The sequence below is a fragment of the Cynocephalus volans genome, chromosome 5 (genome assembly GCF_027409185.1).
Source record: "Cynocephalus volans isolate mCynVol1 chromosome 5, mCynVol1.pri, whole genome shotgun sequence".
Lineage (NCBI taxonomy): Eukaryota > Metazoa > Chordata > Mammalia > Dermoptera > Cynocephalidae > Cynocephalus > Cynocephalus volans.
The window spans coordinates 93,014,129-93,040,041 of record NC_084464.1 but is presented as its reverse complement, the minus strand read 5'-3'; the positions used below and the strand labels follow the sequence as shown (position 1 = coordinate 93,040,041).

The 25,913-nt window shown below is 42.7% G+C and overlaps 1 protein-coding gene and 1 non-coding gene across 4 annotated transcripts in view; both read left to right on the top strand.

Annotated features, from left to right (window-relative positions):
* The first annotated feature begins 246 nt into the window (after positions 1–246).
* GABRR1 (gamma-aminobutyric acid type A receptor subunit rho1) overlaps positions 247–25,913 on the top strand; it is a 33,443-nt gene continuing 7,776 nt past the window's right edge. The window contains exons 1-6 of one of the 3 annotated variants that reach the window (XM_063097648.1): positions 247–368; positions 14,543–14,593; positions 16,549–16,655; positions 18,028–18,095; positions 19,118–19,341; positions 24,604–24,686. In XM_063097648.1, coding sequence (XP_062953718.1) covers positions 247–368; positions 14,543–14,593; positions 16,549–16,655; positions 18,028–18,095; positions 19,118–19,341; positions 24,604–24,686 — 655 coding nt within the window. Of the gene's footprint in view, positions 369–14,539; positions 14,594–16,548; positions 16,656–18,027; positions 18,096–19,117; positions 19,342–24,603; positions 24,687–25,913 lie in introns of all 3 variants that reach the window. The other 2 variants (XM_063097647.1, XM_063097649.1) reach the window with 2 other exon arrangements.
* LOC134379322 (U6 spliceosomal RNA) lies at positions 25,418–25,526 on the top strand. The gene has a single exon (XR_010023726.1). It is a non-coding gene; the product is annotated as a U6 spliceosomal RNA (small nuclear RNA).

Below are 25,913 nucleotides of genomic sequence, written 5' to 3'. Positions count from 1 at the left end.
ATTGTTCCACAGAAACACAGGAATTCAACCTCAGTTCAGAAAATCCCTGACATCTGACGTAGGAGGATTTATAGGTTTAGTGGAAATCGCTTTCTCCTGCTCTCCAGATTACATACTGTGGGTTGATTTTTTTTGCATGAGTAAACATCCTTCTAATAATGAACAGACCAATAATGTCTTAAGAGAAAAAGAACATCCTTTTCCTTTTTGCTGTTTCTTGGGAGGACTGTTTGGATTTGGAAACCCATGTTGGCTTTCCAGAATATGAAATTTGGCATCTTTCTTTTGTGGTGGGGATGGGTTTTGGCTACTGAAAGCAGAGTGCACTGGCCAGGAAGAGAAGTACACGAGATGTCTAAGAAAGGCAGGTGAGTGGACATTTAGGGACAGAGGATTTAGGGAAAGAGGGAGTGCAAAGCAAGCTTACAGTACTGTTCTGGAGACTGACATCATTTCTGGCTTATAGTGTTTTGTGTGGATGCCTTTTCCCTCCTTTTCCCTTTGTTCTCCTGCTTCTCCCCCTTTTAGGAAGTTAGAATTATGTTTTCTTTTAAAAATGATGCTGGTTAGATGGTATTATCATTGCATATTCTTAAATTCCTTATGAATTGTCCTGGGTGAAAGATAGATTCTGGAAAAAAGCAATATATGTACTTAAAAAACATATATCAAGGGCAATTATGTGATGTCTGCATCCTAGGGTTAGAATAAATCTGTGAATTCTCAAATAACCAATGGAACCTTTAATTTGTGAGAATGATTGTTATTTCTAATTATTTGTTAGATTTGTGGATTCCTTTTTAATATTTTAAAAGAAAACAAAGCAGCTTTCTTCAAGCTGTATGTCTGGAAGGATCATTAGATTGTCCTGTAGCTGTAAATTGGGAGGGGCAGAGGTGGAGCGCCTGCAGGCGAGGCCCGTCTCCAGTGCAGTACGTGCTGCCGGGTCCGTAGCAGCCCATGCAGAGGGAGCTTAGACGGGGAGCCAGGCTCCCCACCAGCCCCTGGGCCTCCCTGGGCAGCTCTGATGGCAGCACTGGCAATGGGTGTGCATGCTGCACACACACCTGCTTGCCCAGGTGTCAATAAAAGCAGACACTTGACAACAATTGAATCCAGTGCTCCCTTTACTGATGAGGAAATGGAGACAATAAAGGCATTCCTGATTCTTGGTCCTTTGTCAGCCTTAGCTCCAAATTGAACTATAGCTTTCTTTATTTCTGGATTTATTTCTAAGTCCCCAGTACCCTCCCTCCTGGGGCTTGACTTTCTTTCTTTGTGGCAGAGCCAGTATAGGGATCTGAACCCTTGACTTTGTTGTTATCGGTACCATGCTCTCCCAAGTGAGCCACCACCTCCTGGGACTTGAAAGAACCCTCCACACAGAGGCTCCCAAACAGCCAGCTGTAGCTCACAGCACTTGTTTCAAACTGGTTTAGCAACATCAGGAAACTAGGAGCTGAGATATGTAGTGGTGTGGTGAGCCCTGGGGCACTGAGAGAGAACACTGGCCCTGTTACCACCAGAGTCAGAGGTTGCTTGGGCAAACAGTGGAATTTGTGGAGTGGCGCAGCCATAGAAATTATTTGAACTAAATGTGCTCATGGGGATTAAAGGCAACAAAAGCAATCAACCTATTGGTTATCATTAAAAATTTCTCAGCCTCTTTCCCAAGCCAAAGTTAGAGCGGCAACCTCTTAGCAAATACCAATGATTCAGGAGTCCTAGAGAGTGAAATAGACTTTCTTTTAAAAAATTACTTTCAACTAAAATTTTTTTAATTTTATTTTTTAATAATTTTTATTTTATTGTAAATTGACAATTAGAATTGTGTATATTTATGGGGTACATAGTGATGTTATGGTATATGAATATAATGTAGAAAGATTAAATGAAGCTAATTAACATATCCATCATCTCACATACTTATTTTTTGTGGTGAGAACATTTGAAATTTACTCTTAACAATTTTGTTTTATTTGTTTATTTGTTTATATTTTTTACTCGTTTTATTTGTTGTTTTTTTCTTAACAATTTTGAAACATACAAATACTTTTATTACCTATAGTCACCATGCTGTGCAATATAGCTCAAAAACTTATTCCTCCTATCTGATTGAAACTTTGTATCCTTTGACCAACATCTCCCCATTTCCCCCATCCCCAGCCTCTAGTAACCACCATTCTGCTCTCGGCTTCTATGAGGCATGAGTTCAATTGTTTTAGATGCCACATGTAAGTGAGATCATGTGGTATTTGCCTTTCTGTGCCTGGCTTATTTACTTAACATAATGCCTTCCACGTTTACCCATGTAGTCCCAAATGACAGAATTTTCTTCCTTTTTAACTGAGTAGTATTCCATTGTGTATATATACCATATTTTCTTTATCCATTGATAGACACTTAGGTTGATTGCATATCTTGGCTATTATGAGTCATGCTGCAGTGCAGACATCTTTTAGACATACTGATTTCAATCCTTATATATACCCAGAAGTAGGCTTGCTGGATTATATGGTAGTCCTATTCTTAGTTTTTTGAAGAACCTCCCTACAGTTTTTCATAATGGCTGTACTAATTCACATTCCCACCTACAGGGTACAATGACTCCCTTTTCACTACATCCTCTCCAACACTTGTTACCTTTTTGTGCGTGTGTGTGGCTGGCCAGTAGAGGGATCACCTTGGTGTTATTAGCACCATGCTCTAACCAACTGAGCTAACCGGTCAGCCTAAACACGTTATCTTTTGTCTTTTTGATAATAGCCATTCTAACATATGTGAGATGACATCTCATTGTGGTTTTAATTTGCATTTTCCTAATGATTAGCAATGTTGAGGATTTTTTCATATATCTGCTAGCTATTTGTAAGTCTTCTTTGGAAAAATGTCTATTTGTGTCCTTTGCCAATTTTTTAAAAAATCAGGTTATTTATTTTCTTACTATTGAATTGAGTTTCTTATATATTTTGGATATTAACCCCTTATAGTTTGCAGATATTTTCTCCCATTCCGTAGGCTGTCTTTTTCACTCTGTTAATTGTTTCCTTTGCTGTGCATAAGCTTTTTAGTTTGATGTAATCCTATTTGTCTATTTTTGCTTTTGTTGCCTGAACTTTTGGGGTCAAATCCAAAAAACTATTGCCCAAACTAATGTCATGTAGTTATTCCCCTGTGTTTTCTTCTAGTAGTTTTACATTTTCAGTTCTTATGTTTAAATCTTTAACCATTTTGAACTGATTCTTGAATATGCTGTGAGATAAGGCTCCAATTTCAGTATTCTGCATATAGATATCAAGTTTTCTCAATACCTTTTTTAAAAGACACTGTCCTTTCCCCATTGTGTGTTCTTGGCACCTTTGTTGAAAATCAATTGACTGCAAATGTGTGGGTTCATTTCTGGGTTCTCTATTCTGTTGCACTGGTTGATGTGCCTGTTTTTATGCCAGTACCATGTTGCTTTAATTACAATAGCTTGTAATACAGTTTAAAATCAAGTAGGGTGATGTCTCCAGCTTTGCTCTTTTTTCTTAAGATTGGTTTGGCTACTCGGGGTCTTCTGTGGTTCCATACAAATTTTAGGATTTTTTTTTTCTAATTCCGTGAAAAATGTTATTGGAATTTTGATAGGGATTGCAGTAATTCTGGAGATTGCTTTGGGTAGTATGAACATTTTAACAATATTAATTCTTCCAATATGAACAGGAGATAACATTCTATTTATTTGTGTGTTCTTCAATTTATTTCACCAATATTTATAGTTTTCAATGTATCCATTTTTCATATCTTTGGTTAAATTTATTTGTAAGTTTTTATCTTTTTTCTCTTTTTTTGTATTTACTGTAAGTGGGATTGTTTTCTTGATTTCCTTTTTGGACAGTTTGTTGTTAGTGTATAGAAACACTACTGATTTTTGTGTGTTGATTTGTATTCTGCCACCTTACTATATCTATTAGTTCTAACAGTCTTTTTGATAGAGTGTTTAGGGTTTTCTATGTAAAGATTATGTCATCAGCAAACAATGATAATTTCAATTCTTCCTTTCCTATTTGTATGTCTTTTATTTCTTTCTCTTGCCTAATTGCTCTGGCAAGGACTCCCAGTATTACATTTTATAATAGAAGTCATGAGAGTAGGCATTCTTGTCTTTTTTTCCTGATCTTAGAGAGTGAAACAGACTTTCTTTTTAAAACTTACATTTAAATTCTCCTACCTGCTAGTGTCTCAAAAAAATTTTTTTAAACTTTCATTTTTTTGTTTTGAAAGACACATATGACCATTATTTAAACTTTTAAAAATGGGGAAAAAAATTTAAAAACACAAAAAAATTACCCATAATCCCCAAACCCAGATGTAACCTATTAACATTTTTGTGTATTTACTTCCGGTCTTTTTCTCTAAACATATATTGAATATTAACTGGTTTGGGAGTATTTTTTGCATATACAGGTAATTTTGTAATGTTATTGTATTTAACATGATATTGTCTGCATTTTTACTTATTTTAAAAGTCTATCGAATTATCATTTGGTTGGCTGCATAATAATGCACAATGTACCACCATTTAAGTATTTTCCTCTATTTATGGACATCTAATTGCTTCCTCTTTGTTATAAATATTCTGTATATATATCTTTGTACATAAGAATAGTTGTCTACATACATGATCATTTAATTAGGATAGACTCCTGGAGGTGTCCCGGATCAAATGGCACAAGAACATTTAAAACTCCAGATATATTTGGCCAAATTTCTTTCCAGAACGGAAAGTGGACCCAATTTATACTCCACCAGCCAGGCTGAATTTCATTTTTATGCAGCCTAAACTTTTAATGGACTCAGTTTCATCTAGACTCTAAACCCATATGCTACTGGTTTTGTGTCCAGGCTTCTTTTCATGGTTCATGCTAATAAAATGGCTTAGGTAAACACAGGCACACAAAGGGGTAAGTGGTGAGGTGCCCCACATGCAAAAGTCGAGGAAGTGCTTGCATGATCCAGAGAGTGCCTCTTTGAATTTTGCTCCCTTAGTCACCTCATCTGCCTCACCTTAGTCTCTGCCCCAGCAAATAATTCATCTGTTTTTCAAAAATCTCCAAGGGAGGCACATCTGGGTGGGAACAGAAATCATGCAGGGTAGAGAGAATCCCAGGGCACTGGGCAATGTTTCTAGAATGAATCAAAACCTCCTGTCTCTCCTCCCCTCCCTGGAAGAATGGAAACATAAGCTATGTATATTACACAGGTCCCTGGGAAATGCCAGGTTGGGCTCTGGGAGAGCAAACTGATCCTACCAGAGGTCAGAAGTAACATTATGTTCTTTGCCATGCTAAAGAATTCACATTTATCTGAAGGTAAAGAGGATCAGAATGGTTTCAGCAGATTTCCAGTTCAGAGAGACCACGCTGGCTTGCTCCATAGCATGATAGGTGGACGGGAAGGATGCTTGAGGAGAGTCAGAGGAAGGAACCAGAGTCTATGCCTGAGACCAGGTGAGAGATGGTGGCAGGCTGAGCTAGGTAGGATAATAATAGTGGGATGAACAGGAATGGGGAAGATGGATCTGAGAAATTTTAAGGAGCTAGAATTATCAGAATTTGGTTGACTTCAGGGTGAAAGAGAAGTTTGGGGTGAATATCTAGCAGGTGTTTTGATTGTACGGCCAGGTAGATGGTAAGGGGTTAGGAGAGCAGGAGGAGGAGCAGGTTTGAGGGTAAAGATGATGAGCTCAGTATGAACACATGGACCTGGACGTGCTTGCAGGAAACCAAGAGATAGCTGTCAGGCAGCAGGAAGGGATGTAATCTGCAGCGCAGGAGGGAAATTGGGCCTGGAGATGTATGTGTAAAGGGAGTCCTCATGGGTGGTGGTAGATGAGGCGATCTGGAGAGAGCATGTAGCATGAAATAAGAACAGGATCAAGGACAGAACCTTGGGGAAAAGCAACATTTAAGGAGAAGATAGAGGAATAGGACTCAGTGAAGGAAGCTGGAAACGAGAGCCCAGAGAAATCGGCGTAGAGCTGGCGTAGACCTGGAATAGAGCGGTGTCAAGGATGCTGAGAGGTCATTTGTTCAACAGTTATCAGATGCTCATTACAGGGCAGCACCACATTGGGCAATGAGTTCTTCACCAAGACTAAATCAGAGCAGGCTGTGCCCTCAGAGGCTCACAGACCAGGAAGGCATTCCAGTGAGGTGTCAGGGTTTCCAGAAGGAGGGAGGGGCCAGTAGAGTCAGATCACACCAAGGTCAGAATCATTAAGGTAGAGGACTAAGGAGCGAGCTCTAGATACAGCAGCTAATCTCCACTAACAGCCTTAACAAGAACAGACAGGGTCTGTGGTTGAAAAGAGGAGAGGAGAAAATGGAGTGAACATAGGAAACTCTTACAGGAACTGTGACTGTGAACTTCAAGGCTGAGACTGGGTGGAGGTGAGAGGCAGAGAGAGGCAAGAGCGTTTTTAGGCTAGGAGAGATGTCAGTGCGTCCTGATGTGAAGGCAGGAGCCAGAAGGGAGGCGGTAACACGATGTCTGAGATGCCGCTGTTGGATCCCTGTCGTGTGTGACAATGAAAGCTGTCGGACTATTATGGACTGGGTCTCTCTGATCACCCTAAACACCTTGATATTTGACTTTAAGTTAGTAGTGTTCTCTCTCCATCGTGCCCGTTTGTTCTCCAGGCAGTTTGCCTGAACTTTTGAGAACCCACTTTGTGCTTCTTGGTGCTTGTCTCTCTGCCCGGTGATGACCCGAGGCTGCTGCACGTGCTGTCCCGTGCGCACAGCACCCTTCTCTCTCTTCTTTCTCTGGCTCCTTCCTTTTCTTCCTCCAACACTTTTAGCAGAAATGTCACCTCCCCTGGAAGACTTCCTTGGCCCTCCTCCACCTGCTGCCTCTCCAGTCTCAATTAGGTGACTGACTTCTGAGCTTCCACAGTCCTCGAACACGCCTCTCTGAGGACTGATCGCTCAGCAAGGTCATTTTTATCTCATCTGTCTCTGCTTCTAGACTAGGAGCCCCTTGAGGGCTCAACCTGCACCATTTATCCTTGTCTCCCCGGGTTCAAGTACAATGTCTGATACATGGTGTAGGGTTAGGGCGACTGTCAGAATCCTGCCGACGTAGCCAATTGTATTGTCAGGGCTAGGGCCCACAGACCCTTCAAACCCATTGTACAGACTGGGTCACAGACCCCTCACATGTCCGGCTGGGTCACCAGACCCCTCACATGCAGGTCCACAAGCTAGGTAACTGGGAAAGATCCCAGGAGCCATTGGCAGACAACACAAGCTCAGTCCTCACCAGCAGCAGCAGAGCTTACAGCAGCCTCCAGCAGCAGTGGTGGTGGCCTCCCAGATGGTCCCAGGGGCACTGGCAGCAAAAGCCTCCAGCAGTTATATATTTACATCAAATGCTCAGCAATTCGGAACATCTGAGGGAGCCCTGACCATTTTACTGTATTTTCTCTACACGTGGTAAATGCTCAAGAAATGTTGGACATGAATGAATGAATGAATCCTGACTCTTACTGTTCCTGTACTTCATTCATCCACTCAGTAAATATGTACTGAGGACACTATGTTCCAGGTACCGTGCCCACGGCTCGGGAGGCAATGGTGACAAAAACAGACCTGCTCCTTCTCTGCAGGTGCTCACAGTCTAGTGGGGGGACAGATTTAATCAAATAATTTTTGCAGAATGTCAGACCTTTAAGGGCCTTAGTAACCCCCTCATTCTAAAGAAAAGAAAAGCAAGGACTCCCAAAATATTAAAACTTTGACATAGTCACACAACATACCTTAAGAGTCCCACCCCCCACTTTTTCACGTCCTGTGCTCTCCTCTTGTCATCATAACATGAAAGTTATATTGATGGATATAAAATCAGGTTGAACCATGTGAAAATGTTTTTGTAAGTCAAAAACAGTTGAATGTCGGTCATTTCATGTGGTTCAAATTAACATTCTTTTGCTTAATCCTTATAGCAATCCTGTAAAATTAGTATTATTCCCCCATTTCCTAGGAAACAGAGGCACAGAAAGATCAAACATCTGTCTAAGGTTAACAGCTAGTTTGTGGCCATCCTGGGATTCGAACTGAAGTCTGACTGATGCCAAGTCTGAGCTCTTTCCAGTACCATAAGCTGCCTCATCAAATAAATCTAACTTCAAACAAGCGACTGCAGCTCTTGCAATTACTGTGACATCAGCAGCAGCACCTTGCAAGTCCTTACTCCTGCCTTTCATGGGCCTGGTCTCACTGCTCCACCCTGATGGCAGGTGGAGCTGGGGAGAGAAATCCAATCAGCAATTTCACATTGCAGGCTGTCTCCTCGACAAACATACATTCTTTTTTGTTTGTTTAATTTATTTTTTTTCATTGTGCATGTTTATGGGGTGCAATTTGTTTTTTCAATACATGTATATATTGTAATGATCTAATCAGAATAATTAGCATATCTATCACCTAAACATTTATCATTTCTTTGTGGTTATAACATTCCAGATCCTCTTTTCTGGCTATCTTGAAATATACAATACATTATTAGTTTTTGTCACCCTAGAGCACAAGAACTATTCTTTTTATCTAATTGTAACTTTGTATTGTTTGTTTTGTTTTTGTTTTTTAACAGCTGATACATTTAATTAGCTATGGGAATTTCACTCAAAAGGCATTTAATGAGAGTCTAAAATGTTCAAAGGCACATAAGTACATAACGAATAAGATTTAATCACTAAACAAAGGTTGTTCATGAAGAGGGTGGTGTCAGTAATAGAGACAAATAGATATCTACAAGTTAGAAGGAATTGTGTTCTGTAATAAATAGGAAAAATACAATCTGAGAAATCTGGTAAAGAGAATAGGTGGAAAAAATTCAGAGCTTTAAATTGAAAAAACTAATCCAGAGGAATAGCATAGAGTACTTATATTCAGACATATGTACAAGAAAAAAAGGGATGATCTGGGTTGGGATTTTGCCCGAGAAGCAGGTGGACAAACATATTCTTGATGTGTCCTTTTTTCTCCCTGGAAGTGCACTAGCAGATCAGGTCTGTGTGTTAGGGAGCTAGCAAGTTGGGTAGGAACAGAAGTCAATTGACAGGAAGACAATTTGATCAGATGACCCTGAGATAGGACAGAAGCTGAGTCAAAGCCAAGCTGGTCCTACCTGCACCAGACAGTCCCAGGCAACAACTCAGACCTCCCTTGGTTGTGCAGACCTCAGATGTCAAGGAGCGTATAATCTGTATTAGTCAGAGATCTCCAGAGAAACAGAACCAATAAGATGTATATACACAAGCATATACAAATACATCTCTACCTATATACAGTACCTATCCATACACAGTATATAGCTATCACCTATGTATGTATCTATCTATCATCTATCTGAGATTTATTTTAAGATAAATTTATTTATCTTAAATTTATTTTAAGAAATTGGCTCACACATTTGTGGGGGCTATCAAGTCTGAAATCTGCAGGGCAGAGCAGCAGGCTAGAGATTCCAGCAGGAGCTGATGTTGCAGCCTTGAGAACGAAGGCGGTCTGGAGGCAGAATTTCTCCTTCTCTGCGGAACCTCAGTGTTTTAAGGCCTTCAAGTGATTGGGTGAGGACCACCCACATTGTGGAGAGTAATCTGTTTCACTGAAAGTCTACTGATCTAAATATTATCACATCTTAAAAATACATTTACAGTAACATCTAGAGTGTTGTTTAATCAAAAGCTGGATACCATGGCCTAGCCAAGTTGACATATAACATTAACCATCACACATTCTAGGGGACATGATTTGAAAAGCAGATTATTAGTTACCAAAAATTCACTTAGCAAGGAATCGAAGGAGATTAACTAGTTACACCCAAGAAAAAACACAGAATATTCATTAGTAGAAAAATGCACAGTCCCTGTAACATTCAAGAAACGTAATATAAATAACATTATGGCAGCATCTTTAAAGACCTCTCACACACACACACACACACACACACACACACACACAGACACAGCTGGTGATGGTGGGTCTGTGTGGAAAGTGACATCCGTGTTGGTAGAGCTCTGTCACTGAACTGTCCCTTTCAGTACCAGCTTCAGCCAACAGGACCAGAGCTGTAAAGTACCCCTCACATCTCAGGGATACCACTCCTCTGGAATAGACTAGAAAAGTCTCAATGCTACCTCGTGGCCCAGTCCCTCATTTCACAGCTCCAGAAACAGACCTGATGAGAAGAAACATGCCGAGCCTCTCACCAGGCAGGAAGGCTGGGGTTCAAGCAGCGCTGGCTTGCTCACTGCCTGGGTCCTCCTCCTGCACCAGGCCACTGTACAAAAGTTCCACTTATGAGCATTAGAGTTCTCAGCATTGGCTGAACATTGCAATTACCTGGGGAGCTTTGACATTGAGGCTACTGATGGCTCGGTCCCTCCCTCAGAAGTTCCGATTTAAATGTCTGGGGTGCAGCCTGGGATTTTTTAAGCTCCTCAGGTGATTCCAGTGTGCAATCATGCTCTCATGTTCACTATCCTGGGCAGCAACTAATTATTTTCACTCTTCTCAATTTGAAGACCATTCTCTTTGATGAAAAATATCAGAGTAGAATTGGTTCTGTTACCAGAATCTCAGCCTTGTTGTAATTGTTTGTTGACGTTGCCCCATTTTCTCCAAGCAGTACATTTCCTTCGACTGACTCTCCTGGCTTAGAACACAACTTTAAAGAATTCCGCTTGTCTTCACCGTGTCTCTTGAGTCTCATTTGGTAGGCTTTGGCCCCTTTCACATATATCTTATGGGTCCATTCAGCTCTTTGGAACACACCCTTGGGCTGGTGCTTCTCCTTTCGTATTTTGTACACGTCTCTGCAAAATCAGCTCTGCACACTGCCAAGGGCTGGGAGTATACAATCCGTCCTCTGTTGAGTTCACAGTGAAGTGAGATGGTCAGAAAGCCCCCCGCCACACAGGATGGCACACGTTCTGATGGAAGCGTGTAAAGGAGAGAAGTGTTGAATTCAGTGGGGAGGAGAAAAGCCCAGAACGCTCCCGGGAAGAGATGGTATCTGACCTGGCAGTGCACAGAGTTGTCTGTGTAAGAAGTGGTATGAAGAATGGTGGAAAGGGCATTCCAGACAGTTGGGACATCAGGAGCAAGGCATACCGGTGTAACTGGCAACGGCAAGAAGTCAGGGACAAGAAAAAAGAAAAAGAAGGAGAAAGAGAGGAAGAAATAGAAAAAGCAGAGGAGGAGTGAGGGGGCAAGGGGGAGGAGAAAAAAAACCAACCAAACAAACAAAAACGCCGGGGACAGGGTGGGAGCTGGGACGGGAACGTATGTAGGAGCCTTAGTATAGGCCTTGTATGCCCAACTTCTATGGGTTTTACTTTGAGGGTGAAGAGTTTTAAGAGGGGAAGTGACATGATTGTGATTTTCATTCCATGGTGACGGTGTGATGGATTAGAGAAGGGGAGACTAGAGGCAGGAAAGCCTGCTGCCTCCCGTGTGAGAAACGGTGGCGCCTAAGGCAGAGGGAGTGGGAATGGAGAGCGTGGGGCCGGGAGGAATATTTCGGGGCAGAGGTTCAACCAGAAATATTCAGGGTCTTTATGCATATCAAAAAAGGCACCCCTATGAGCAGATACACCTCCAAGAAGTGCAGCTAGGGCTGGACATGTCCAGCCATTCTCTGTGGCCCTGGATGAGGGTGTGAGGTGAGGGAGGGATCGAGGACAACATCCAGGAGTTTTGGACTCTGGGCAAGGAGTTCTTTCCTTGACTACTACAAATACGGAGAAAGTAAGATCATTTTAATTAGCCAGTTCTTGCATCCTTGTCAAAATTAAGTTCTCTATCTTCTCAGAGATGAAATAATCAGTAAAGTGAAGTTTAACTTGTCAGGGGCTCTGCTGCCAGCTGCAGGAGCCTTACTTAGCCTTCCTGCAGACCTCCACCCCCACAGGCCCCGTCCACGCCCTATCGCCTCGGAGAGAGTTCTGGCAAATGTTGTGGGGAAGCATCATCTCCACACAAACTGACTAGGAACCACAACAAGCAGACATCAAGAAGTTCCCTAGGTCAGAACTTTTCATTCTAGCCAAAGTGAGAATGGGTGTTCAAGAAATGTGCACCCTCTGTGAAGTTCAACAAAAAGCTGTCTCAAATGTCATCCTGTATCATCTTACCTTGGGACATGTCCATCCTCTCTTCACAACCTCCTGGGGCTCATTCAATATTTATTGGTACCAATTTTGTGCAAGGTCCTTGTGCAAGGTTCTACACAAGGGGAAAGATAAGCTCAGACCTTCCACATGCAACCCAAATTCCTGGCAATGGAGGCAGCTCTCCCAACAAGACACTAGCCAACCTTGCTTCCAACCCTTGGAGTCAGACCCCTTGGGTCTGACTTGTGGCTTCATCACCTTTAAAAGTTATTTAAACCTTCTGTGTCTTAGTTTCCCCGTGTATAAGATGGGGATAATGATAAGGCCTACCTCATGGGGTTGTTGTGAGGAATAACTTGAGTTAATACGTGTGCTGTGGTTTGAATTTCCCCCAAGCTCATGTTGGAACTTAACCCCCATCATGGTGGTGGAAGGTGGGCCCTTTAAGAGGTGATCGTGTCATGAGGACTGTGCCCTTGTTAATGGACTGATCCATTCATGGAGTAAAGGGTTGATGGTTTCATGGGTGGTCATGGGCATGGTTCTGATGGCTTCATAAGAAGAGCAAGTGAAAAGGTTAGCTCTTGCTTGCTCATGCCATTCTCCCACCATGTGATACGCTGAGTTGCTCTAGAGAGTCACCACCTAGAAGGCCCTCACCAGATGTATTCCCTGGACTGTGGACTACCCGGCCTTCTAACCTGTAAGAAATAAATTCCATTCCTTTATAAATTACCCTGTTTCAGGTATTCTGTTATAAACAACAGAAACAGACTAATATAACATGTAATATGAGTTTGCATAGTATCTAGCAGATAGTAAGTACTCAAGCAATGTTAGTTATTCGTATTATTTGTCTTGTGTAACACTTTATTTCAAGATTAATAATCATACCCCCGGCTGGTAGAAAGATGCCAGTGACATGAAAAATATTCCATGACACATTGTAACTTGGGTTTAAAACTAAGTTACAAACTGTGATCTCTCTCTCTCAGAGGACTGTAAGGATATATACAGAATGGCAGATGTTATTTCCGAGTTCCTTTTATCTTTTATTTTATGCTTAATCTATATTTCAAGTTTTTTTTACATGGGCATGTAAACAGAAAAAAAGTTATTTAAAAATATTAAATAACAGCTATGAAAAAGGCTTTAAGAATCCTATTTATTAGTCTTCTCTAGGCTAGAATCTAAGCTTCATGAAGGCAAAGGCAGTGTCACCTCAGAACTGGACAAATCACCATTTAGTCAGTGTCTGCTTCTGTTTCAAGCTCATTTTCCCATTCCAATCCCCTCTTTCAGTTCTTCCTATCTCTTTGCAGGTGCCCATCTAAGGGGGGCTAATTCCTTCCTTCATTCGACTGATATGTGCTGAGACCCCACTGGGGCCCAGTACTGTGCCAGCTGCTGAATGTGAAGAGACCCTGCCCTTGGTTGCCTGTAGCCTCATTCTGCCCTCCAGACCATCAACTATGGTGACTTGTAGCCTAAAGAGCAGGTCCCTCTAGTCCTGGCTCTTCCCACTCCTGGGACTCACTCCTGCAGAGCTCACTCCTGCCTTTGCTCTGCTCTGCTGCAGATGACATAATCCCTGTGCATTCATCCAGATGTGTCCCTATGCATCCATCGAGTCCTGGCAGAAAACAGCACTGCACTCAAAGGGCTTATCTTCTGATAATTAAACAAAGGGACCACTTGCAGAGATATGGGCAGGGTTCAGGGAACTAACCAGTCTGCTGATGCATCAGGGACTAGGAACAGCAGGAAGCCATGAATACTCATAGCCCTGAAGGGGAAATAGTATTATTGGCACTTACTGAAGATACTGTGATTATCTATAATCACAGAGTAACACAGGCGTTGCTAGTCTCCATAGAAGCTGGGAGAGAAGGAGGGATAAATACCCTGACCTCTTTTCCCCTGTTCCTCTCTCATCTCCTGCCAGCACCCATTTGGATGAAACCATAAGCCAGAGAGCAAGCATGCCCAAGTGATATAGTTCTCCTGGCAATGCGTTACCCTCTGTAATAACAGTTTAATGGTGGATGCAAGTTAAAATGTACACAATCCTTAAGAAACCTCTGAAAGAATGGCATCAATCTCAGGCCTAGGTAGACCGGTGCGGGAGATATTTCAGGTCAGACCTCTTCAAATTAGGCTTTCTAAGTAATTAATCCTCCAATCCCTGCTCCTGTGGGTACTTGGAAAATGCTCGTCAAAAGGCTAAATTAATACAATGAAGCTTCACAGTGTTTTTTTTTTTTTCTTGCACATTTTATTCTGTTTGGATTTGAAGCTAAAATCCGGATTGTGAGGGGTGCTTTGTGGATTCGAGTACCTAGACTGTCTCTAGAACATCTCTGTTTTATATTTTCCTAGTAGGCCTCAGAGACACAGACGAGAAGTGCATGAAGATGCCCACAAGCAAGGCAGGTATGGCCATAAACCGCATGCTCACCGTTCTAAAGATGTTTCTTTCCCACACCTCAACTGTAGAGATTTTCAGCAGCACATCCCCCAGCCCCTCATCGAGGATCGGGAAGCAAAGGGTGGGGGACAAGAGGAAGGGAGCAGAAAAGAAGGTGGGAGGGGGCTCCTGGATCAAGCTGGGTGGGAGGGAGGACGTCGCAGCCACGGAGACTGGTTTCCCTCCTCCTGACATGCCCTGAGCAGCACAGCCGGTCCCAGTTCACTAGTTCTATTTCTTTCCCTGGGCCGCTTCTGCCGCCAGCATGGTAGTTTCCTCACTTTGGAAGGGCGCATGCTGGACGGCTCTGTAATGGCAACGGCCTCTTCCATTTGTGTGCCACTTTACGGTTTGCAGAGTACTCCCACACACATTACCTCATTTAATCCTCACAGCCCCATCCTGCCACGGAGCTTTGCATTTTATCAGTTGGGGAAACCAAGTGTCAGGTAAATAAAACACATTGCCTATAGGCATGTAGCAGGCAGTTTCAGAATGGAGGTCAGAGCCCCGTTTTTCTGTCTGCCAGCCACATCCCCCTTCCTGCCCCCAATGCTAACGCGTTTCTTGGGACAGAAGATAGTGAAGGACTTAAAGGAGGACTGAGCTAGTTAAGAGGGAGGACACTATATGGAGGAGGAAATGCATCTGGGCGGAGGTTCTCCTAGTGCTGTCTCCTGACCAGCAGCACCAGCAGCCTCTGGGACCTTGTTAGAGATGCAAATTCCTGGGCTTCAGCCCAGACCTACTGGATCAGAAGCTACAGGGCAAGGGGTGGTTCAAGAACCTAGCTTTAACAAGCCCTCCAGGAGATGCTGATGCATGCCAAAGTTTGAAGCCACTGTACTGGGCTTCCTGGAGAGGACACAGGCCTGATGTCAGCATAAGGAGGAGGTGGGAAGGTAATTCATTATTTCTGTGAGTTCTAAAAATGGTGCTGACTTGTTCAAGGCCATTGCAGCATTGCTTGTAAGAGCAAAACACTGGAAAGAATCCAAATGTCTGCCAGTCGAGACTGGTCACAGAAGCTATGGTGCTTCCATGTAGTGGGACATTGTGCAGAGTAAAAAGAATAAGAGGCTTGGGATACTCTGGTGTGGGAAAGGCACAGTAAATAAAGGAAAACCAAGATATAGAAGAGTTTAAATAATATGTCAACTTTGTGTATAAAAAAGGGGGGAACTCGGAATATATCTTTGTGTATACTCATATCTACAAGAAACTCTGGGCAGACAGGCAAGAAACCAATAAGCGAAGTATCTGTGGATGGGGGAAAGAAGTGGACAGAGGCAGACTTTTCACTGCATTTCCTTTTTAAAAAAATCATCAAACCCTGCAAATATATCACTTATTTAGAAAAGGTGAAAATAAGTAAAAATGGCTCTAGGTGCAATTCAGAAGCAGCAGCACAGGAAGCTGCCTCCGTCAGAGACAGGATGGTTGGCGTCTGACTGGGGGGCAGGGGGGGCAGCTCCATCTCCTGGGAGGGCGTGAGGCTCAGCCCACACATAAACTCCCCATCAGCTCCACCAGCCCCCTCCAGAGGGGCCAAGGCATTGGGAGAGTTTGAGCTGATTAATAAGACCGGGACCAGCAGTTTCCAGTCCTGTTTATACATTAAAATTATCTGGGAAGCTTTTAAAAATACCAATCTCTAAGCCCTATTCCCAGACCACCCAAATCAGATACTCTGAAGTGGGGCTTGGGGTATTTTCAAAACTCCTGAACATTGAGAACCATTGTCTTGGACCTTCTGGGTCAGTATATTCATCCAGAAAGCTGGAGAAAGGAGAAAGGGATACCCAGTAACTTAAAGGAAGAAAAAACACATCCTGTCTGTCACAATCAACTCAAAATGCGAATGGTTTTTTATCCGGCATGGCTAGAATTTGTGATCAACCTCCTTTTCCCCCCTCGGCAGCCCAGTTCTAAAACGAAGCCCTGACATCACCAAATCGCCTCTGACAAAGTCAGAGCAGCTTCTGAGGATAGATGACCATGATTTCAGCATGAGACCTGGCTTTGGAGGTATGAGATGTGCACTCTTGCGGGTGTCTTCTTTCTTTGGGTCCTTCTGTCTGTCCATGGGCAGGAAATCAAGTCAAGGGACCACATGGCCTTGCTCTCCTCTGACCAGGTCTGCCTCAGTTGTGCTTGGTGGATAGGGCACCAAGCCCACGGCATCTTCTGAGCATCTGCCCTGCCCACCCTGGGCTCTGCTGAGCACGTTCTCAGGAAGCAGCTGCTGGTGGGAAGCCAGGCTAGGCCAACCGGCTGTCCTCAGGCCACTGCTCCTGATGAGGACAGCCCAGGAGCAGCGAGGCCAGCCGCTGGCTGCAGGGAGGGCAAAGGAAGGATAGGGCAGCTGCAGCCCAAGGCTGCCTCCTTAGAATTCTCTGAGACAACAACTTTGGATGAAATTTGTTCTTATCTGGGAGCTGGCAGACGGAACTCCGAGTACGTGTCTGAGAGCCGAGTGTGGTCTGCTGGCTTGAATTAAATGAAAATAGCTCAAGAAAATAATGACTCTTTGAAGAAAAACAGCAAAGCCCTCTGAAGCACGGCCTGCAGCTGCTGGGTTTCAGCCCTCTTAGTGTCCAACAGTGTTACATTTATTTCAGAAATCATTCTCATGACTTTTATTTCTTCCAGTTGGCTTTGCTTAAAGAATAACCAGATTCTGGGAGTCTATTCTTTCCATAACCTGTTGCCATTGGATCTAGACCCACCTTTTCTCTCCACAAAGACTGGAGTGTGCTCCATGTCTGCCCCCCCATCTTGAAAGCAGGGAAGATGGGGGAAGGGATCTATTGCCTTTATTATGCCTTCTTAGTCTTCATCAATATTGTTTTTATGGCCCAGAAATGACAAAAAAAATTTCAATGTTTTTAAAGCCATCCTGGTATATGATGTCTCCCCCTGCAACCTACTCCTTCAGGTTGCAAAGATGTAGATCTGCAGGTTTAGCAAATGACCCAAATGTGACTTGGGTCTGGTGCCTTTTACTGAGCAATGCCTTTTTCATGGCCAGACAAGAGCCACTGGCTTCCCTGGTGCAGAGGGTGCAAAATCAGGAGGTAAATAATGAAAATGAAGTGGGCGGCCTCATGAGAAATCGTTTCAGAATGACCTGGATGATTCATACCAGATCAAACAAAACCAAACCTCCTTCCTTTTTTTTTTTTTTTTTTTAACTTTTGCTGGAATATTCTTTATTCTTCCCGGGAGTCAGCCCACGATTCCATCCTTTTATCTCTAGTTTGACTTCAGGTGGGCATGACCAAACCTTCAAATTTGACATGACACCTGGGTTCTAGGGGAAATGCTCCTTTTGCCTATCTCTTTCATAGTAAAAGCTGAAGTAAAAAGAATGACTGCTCTTGTCATCTCCTGTCCCCAGGCCCAGCCATTCCTGTTGGCGTTGATGTGCAGGTGGAGAGCTTGGACAGCATCTCAGAGGTCGACATGGTAAGTGCTTCTCTGACCAGGGCTGTAGGCAAGGGATTCACATAGCTATCGCAGGCCAGGAGCTCCAGGCACCTGAATTTAGTCTCACGACTCCCCTGGAGGCGGGGATTCCCACACATCTTAGGGATGGCTTAGGGAGGTTATGACACTTGCCCAATTGGTATGAAACAGAGCCGGATGACAAACTTCATCTTCTCCCCTCCAGCGCTGAGACTCTTGCTGCCAAGATGCATTCTCTGAGCAAAGGCTCTCAAATGTAAACAGCAGCGTGCAAGGTTGCAGCTGCCAAATAGCCAGACACACCTTCCTCCCATGATTCTGTGCCTGGCTGTGGAAATGCAGAGCAGCAAAGCAGTGACCTTTTTTTTCATTTTTGGTGGGTTCAGATAAAAAATGGACCTTCTATAATTCCTTGACTTCCAGGACTTTTTAGGGCCTTATCTTAGTTTGGTTCCCCCAAGGAACAGACGGGAGATCAGCATTCTAGCGTAAGTGGTTTATTGGGAGGTGAGCCCAGGAAACGCCACAACAGTGGGGAGGTGAGACAGGGAAGGGAAGGAAGCAAAAAAGCTGTGCCATCAAACCAGTTACTTTTCTAGAACAGTCCCACAGGGGTGCTCCAGAAGTCAGAAAAGCTCACACTTCAGGGTTACCCCAGCTGAAGGCCAAGGGAGCTGGGGTGTTTACCCACCACCCCTCTCTGGCTGAGGGCTGCTCGCAGGCATCATCTCTGGCGCTCACAGCTTGAGTCACAGATGTTGCAGCAGCAGCCTCCCCAGTGCAGAGGCAAATGCCAGGGGTGGGCTCAGAGACCCCATCCGCTACAGGCCCCTTGCTGAGGTCCTCCCTGTTGTGTTCTCTTCCTTCTGCTGTAGCAAACCCCAGGGACTAGATGCAAGACCTCACCTAGCTCAGTTTCATTCCCCAGCCAGGTGATGGCTCCACAGGGTCCAGCCTCTCTTGCTGACACCCCAGTGGGTTGGTGTGTGTCTGGGGTTCTCTCTCTTCCCCTCCGCCCCCAGGACTTTACGATGACCCTCTACCTGAGGCACTACTGGAAGGACGAGAGACTGTCTTTTCCGAGCACCAACAACGTCAGCATGACATTTGACGGCCGGCTGGTGAAGAAGATCTGGGTCCCCGACATGTTTTTCGTGCACTCCAAGCGCTCCTTCATCCACGACACCACCACGGACAACGTCATGCTGCGGGTCCAGCCTGACGGCAAAGTGCTCTACAGCCTCAGGTAGGAAGAAAGGCAAATCATTCATTCATCTTAACTAAGAACAGCATCAGTTTCACAGCAGCAGTTTTGCTTTTTAGCTCTGAATATCTAAGTTCTAACTTTTCAGTAGTTGCTAACTTCTCAACATCAAGGAAAACTAACTTAACAAATAAGTAAAACTTTTAAAGAATTATTCAGTCTTGAAAATACATTTGGGGAAATTTATCAGGCTGATACTTATGATTTATGCCTTATCCTGTATGTTATATTTTAATTAAAAATTTTTACTTTAATAAAAGTTTATTTCTCTCGTAGGAGTCACAGAAATAGATAATGCATTCTTCTCAAAAACTTGCCTCCCCCAATCCTACTGATTCCCATTTTCTGGCCACATTTTAGACGTTTGGTTTTAAAAAAAACTTTTGCCCCATCTGGCTAGCCACAGGCTTATTTTCGATCCTGAGAAACTATGGGGACCCTGGACTACTTCATGACTTTAAATGACATTTTTTAGCACCACCTCCCTGGGAGGGGGTGTAGAGATGAGTTGCAGGCCTTCACAGACAGGGACAGCTTACTTGCTGTGATTTACTCTTCTTGTGCTGTGAAGATGATGCATTTCAGTTTTACAGACTTGGTTTTGGCTCACATGCTGATGAATGGTAAAGATGAATCCACATGCTAATGTCCAAGCAGGGAGTTCCTAGACAGTTGCACAAAGTATTTTTAGAGGCATAGGTTGCAATGTTGAAGATAAATTTCTGTTCCTATCTTCCTAAGGAATATTTATAATTATCCCCCAATATTCATTCTGGCTTGGAACTGAAGCAATTAGGTACCAGACTCAGAGTGGGGTTATGAGAATGTCATCTCCACAGCTTCAAATGCCTCCTCCCATAGGAAGTACTCAGGTGGGTCAAGGATGTGCAACCCCTTCCCCAAGCCATGTTGGGCTGATTCTACCTGGAGTCCTCATTTCTGACAGGTTCAAGGCACCCAAAGGCTCAAAAACCACTGACAAAACAATCCAACGCCACAGTATCAGCAGAGCTGTAGAGAACCAGACCATAGCACACATGACCATCGGTGTGCTGGTAAATGTTTAACAACTGGTTCCAAGGCAAGTATGCATACATATGCATACACAAATTTATTATAAATATTACTGATTTAAAGATGTATAGCACATTATTTACAGATGAAATAAAATATATAATACTTTTAAGTTGAGCATGATTTCCTATCTGTTATAAATTCCATATACTTATAAGTTGAGCACAACGTCCTATTTCTCGTAAAAACCACTCAGTTTTTTTCACTATCAGTTTTTATAATTCTATCACCAACAATAATTCTACAAAGTCAGAATATGAGTACATGTTTGTAAGTATGCTCGCTGACATGATTGACAAATGAGCGTAGACCTGATGAATGTTGGTTGATATCTTCATTTACATTAATAGACAAAAGTGAAACAATGAGGAACTATGTAGGAACTTCACTTATTCATCAAAGTCATTAAATAACTTCTTTACTGAATTGGATAATAACTTTTAAATATTGGAAGAATATTTCCTCAATATTCTGTACTATTCACAATGTAATGGTGATAGATATAACACACTTTTAGGTTTAATCTGCTTTCTTAAGTCTAGACAATCAACAAGACAATCAATCTAGCCCTGATTTGTGGTATTTGCCAATTTTTGTAATATAAATATTCCCATCCTGGCTGGTTTCCAGTTACCAGCCTGATGTCACTGACTGTGGAGTTAGAATGCAGGGTAGCCCACAGTTCCGCGGTATTTCCACAACACAGATGCAGTAGATGCAAACAACTTCAGGAAAATAGACAGTCATAAAAAGTAGTAAAATAACTAGGAAGTGATGAATTTTGAGTATTTATTACTTTTGTTTTTAATGTATTTTCATTTTAACTTTAATGTTTAATAATGACCTTGCTTACCAACTGGCTCACAAACTTCCTGAAAATCTAACAATCAGCTCTCGAAAGCCTGTAGAAGCCTGTAGAAGCCTGTAGAAGCCTGTAGAAGCCTGTAGAAGCCTAGGCCTGCGTTCCACTGGATGTGACCACAAAAAGAGCAACAGAGGAAACAAGGGAGTGGAAAACCTCCTGTGTGCTCAGAATCAAAATCCTCAGAGAGCCTTACCCACCAGGGGAAACACCTTCTTCCATCCTTGTGGGGAAAAAAAAAAAAGAGGCCTAAGTTACTGAGGAGATTTATTTCACTTTGAGATTTATTTTAGGGAAAATATGGAGTACTATACTTGGGTCAACTCAGTCAGCAATTGGTCAGCTCCTAAATACATGCTAACATACCATCCCTCTCACCTCATTCACTCACTGATTCATTCAACAGATTTTTCTTAAGAGCCATCTGGGTGCCAGGGTGGCCCCTGGAGTTGTGCCAGGTCCTGTCTCAAGGTCTGGGGACATAAAGGTGAATGATATAAGGTCACTATCCTTATTGCAGGCTAGTGGAGGAGACAGGCAGGAACCAAATGATTCAAATGCAAACTGAGGTATGAATGCCATGCAGTGGGCAGAGGGGTAGGGGAAGACAGGTAACAGGATGGTAAAATCAAAGTCTCCTGGGTACCAAGATGCAATAAAAAGAGAAATACACAAATGAGATGCTTCACGTTACTAAGAAATTGTTGAAAAACGAATTCCATGGCTCTTTAACTCCTAGTCAACTTCAAGATATAAAAGAGCCAATGATTGTGGGAGCAAGAAAACATTTGTGAGATTTTCTTTGGGCGAGAGTAGTGGGCATGCCACATGTGGGATCTCACTGGGACCACTTGGGGGGCTTGGTAGCTGTGTGCCTGTAGTTGGGGGACACTGTACAGTCAGACGGAGACAAAAGAGCTATTCAACCACCCTTGGGACAGAACCAGAAGACTTTGCTGTGGTGGGAGCAGCCTGTACTCCCAGCTTTGTTAGGAACAGTTAAGTGTGTGGGGAGTGGATCAGGAGTGAGATGGGGCGAGGAGTTGCTGCTGAAGGATGGAAACCTGCAGCATGGGAATGAGGAACCCAGGAAAGAAAATATCTGCTTCCACCATGTGGCAGGCCCAGAGAGCACAGAGCCACCTTTCCAGAGAACTGTCGTGTCCCTTCCTCCCTCTCTCCTCTCACTTCCACCTGTGCAGCAGGTGGTCAGAGATGGGGAGAAACTCACCACAAAAATGGCAACTTTGCATCTTAGCTGAGGAGGGAGAGCAGAAGTCTTAATTTAAATGAAGTTTGAAGCGTTGATTAATACCTCGCACTTAAACTCTTAATTTCTGAAGAGATGTGGTTTGTGACTTAAGAATGTGGTGTGAATTTGATGTCCCCCCCAAACTTACTGAAGCTTGATCCCCTTTGACACAGTGTTAAGAGGGTGGGAAATCCGACTATGGTACCTGAAAGGTGGGGCCTTTAAGAGGTGAACGGATCATGAGGACCATGCTCTCATGAATGGATTAATCTATTTGTGAAGTAATGGGTTAATTGTTTAGTGGACTGTTGCAGGAGGGGCACTGATGGCTTTATAAGGAGAGCGAGAGTGTACATTAGAGAGTGTACGTCTTGCCATGGCATGCTCTCGCCATGCTTGCCTGCATCGCCACAGGACCCTGTAGAGAGTTCCCACCAAGAAAAAGGCTCCTACCAGATGTAACCCCTAGACTGTAGACTTCCTAACCTCCAAAACTGTAAGAAATAAATTTCATTTTCTTATAAATTACCCAGTTTTGGGTATTCTGTTATAAGTGACAGAAAACAGACGAATACAGAGTGTTTTGACTATTGCATGAGAATGAGCAGAAAAGCAACAGGACCTGCCACATTTCCATCCAGGGCAAGGGAAGACCCCCTCCAATAAATCAGTTTAAAGGGACTTGGGGAAACAAAAATAAACATAGGTTTTGATTACACCACAAATGCTTGTTCAATCATATGTTACAAGTGGAAAAGCATCAAGTTAGGGTGGAAAGACCCAGTCTGATGATGTCTGTGATTCTAAAAGCATCTGTACCAACTGATACAAAGAGAAGAGATAGTCAATCCTCTTGCTCATAGCAAAAAATTTCCTGCATTTGACATTTCATGTCCCTAAAGTTAGTTCCCAGTGTCCCCAAACTTAGTTCCTAGTTTCTTTCTTGCTAGTGCTGCCATTAGGCATAGTGATGCTGATGATGAACCCATAGAAACGGAAGCCCCCCACCATTAAGCATCCAAGTCAGCTGTCAGCCTGACCCCCCACCCTCACACAGCCCAACACACTCTGTTTACCAGGATTTCCAGGGGACTTAAGTCTACCTCTGTGCTGCAATCTCGAATCCCTCACAGAACACAACTATTTCACACTCAAATGGAGTGGAAAAATTCAGGCAAATATTTGGATAATTCCATTTCAAGAATGCTTTTTTCCTTGAAATTTCTATTTAAATTAAAAGTGACTTTTTTCTTTTGGGCCATGAATTATCCAGATGATTTCCACAATTTATACATAGCAAATTTTGTGTAATTGAAGGAAAAATAGTATGTTCAGTACCAGCCGATGACTGTTAATTATGTCCTGCCATGAAATTCCCCACTTATGGGAGACTTTTCATCTATACTAATAATCCGTATTTGTTTGTTCTTTGATACAGAAACCTCTTTTCCTGTGTAAACTCCAAACAGAACCATTTTATGCCAGCAAGTGCTTGAATATTAGCGCATAAGATCTTTCAGTGCTTTTCCATTACTATGATCTCTGTGGAATTATCTACTAAAAACACATATACCCATTAGCAGATACTCTATTATCAATATAAAAATATCAACATTGTAAAAAAAAAGTGCCAGATTCGGCAACTGTCATAAGTGTATGCAATATTGTTTGTGATATTGAATATCAATAAAATCAATAAAATAACAGAAGAACTTGGATTTATCTAAAACAGGAGAAGAATAAATGCTCCTATGGCTTCTTTTAAGAAACCATATTATATGAGTTTATTCACATTGTTATATGGATTGAAACCATTGCTTCTTTAAAATGCTTGAATGTGATAAGAGTTAGCAGAGCCTTTCTATCTGCCTCACCCTGACCCTAGAGTTAAACATTCCAATGAGGGTATCATTCTTGAGCTACTATCTAAATCCTGACATGTGGCTTATGAATTACGAAGAGGCAGTTGTCATATTAGAAGGAAGCAGAGGCCATTCCTGTTTGCACTTGTCTTTCACAGGCTCTGAACACATGGGTTTCGTCTTTTTGTTTCTAGGGTTACAGTGACTGCAATGTGCAATATGGACTTCAGCCGGTTTCCCCTGGATACACAGACGTGTTCGCTCGAAATCGAAAGCTGTGAGTAGACTGTGCCCAGGCGTTAGCACCAGCTCCTGAGGAGTCCTGGACACCTCTCTCACTCTCAGTAGCAGGAACAGGATGTGTTCCTCATTCATGACTATGCTTTTAAGGTGGTTTTTTAGATTGAAGCTAAGTCTAGGGTAGTTTTAAAAATCAGGAACAAATTTAGGAATAAAACCTTCTATTCCCATAATTGATGTTTTTAATGGGCCTTTGACAATGGTTTTAAACTTTGCTCTATGAAACCTTAAGTTTTCAGAGTTCCCCAGGGAAACTGCTTGGGGAGGGGGACTAGAGGGCTAATCAAATATGGGTCTCCTTCCAAGCCCTCAGTCCAACACACACACACACACACACACAGAGTCTATCCAGAGAGGTCATTTTTTATCTTTTTTATTTTTCTTCTAATACGATTTCCGCTGAAGAAAGGATTTCCTGGCAAAAATAAGTTTAACAACAATTGCCCAGCACTGTAAGTTTGTGTGGTGGTTAAGACTCTCAGGTACAACAGAGGGGCCTCAGGAAACTTGCACACATGAGGAAATCCTGGAACAGTTAAAAACCAGGCACAGGTAACAAAAGAAAATGACAAATTGGACTTCATAAAAAATTAAAAATTTTTTGCATCAAAAGACATTATCAACAGAGTAAAAGGTAACCCACGAAATGGGAGAAAATATTGGCAAATCATATGTCTGATAAGAGATTGATATCCAAAATATACAGACGTGCTCGCTTCGGCAGCACATATACTAAAATTGTAACGATACAGAGAAGATTAGCATGGCCCCTGCGCAAGGATGACACGCAAAATATACAGAGAACTTCTAAAGCTCAACAACAAACACACACACACACACACACAAAATGGGCAAAGAAGCACATAAAAATATGCTCAACATCATTCATCTTTAGGGAAATGCAAATCAAAACTACAATGAGATACCACTTTACACCCATTAGATGGCTCCTATCAGAAAAACAGAAAACAGCATTGGCAAGGATGTGGAGAAGTTGGAACTCTTGCACACTGTGGGTGGGAATGTAAAACAGTGCAGCCACTGTGGAAAACAGTCTGGAAGTTCCTCAAAGAATTAAAACTAGAATTACCATATGATCCAGCATTTCCACTACTGCGTGTATACCCCAAAGAACTGAAAGCAGGGTCTTGAAAAGGTGTTTGTACACTCATGTTCATAGTATCATTCACAATAGCTAAAACAT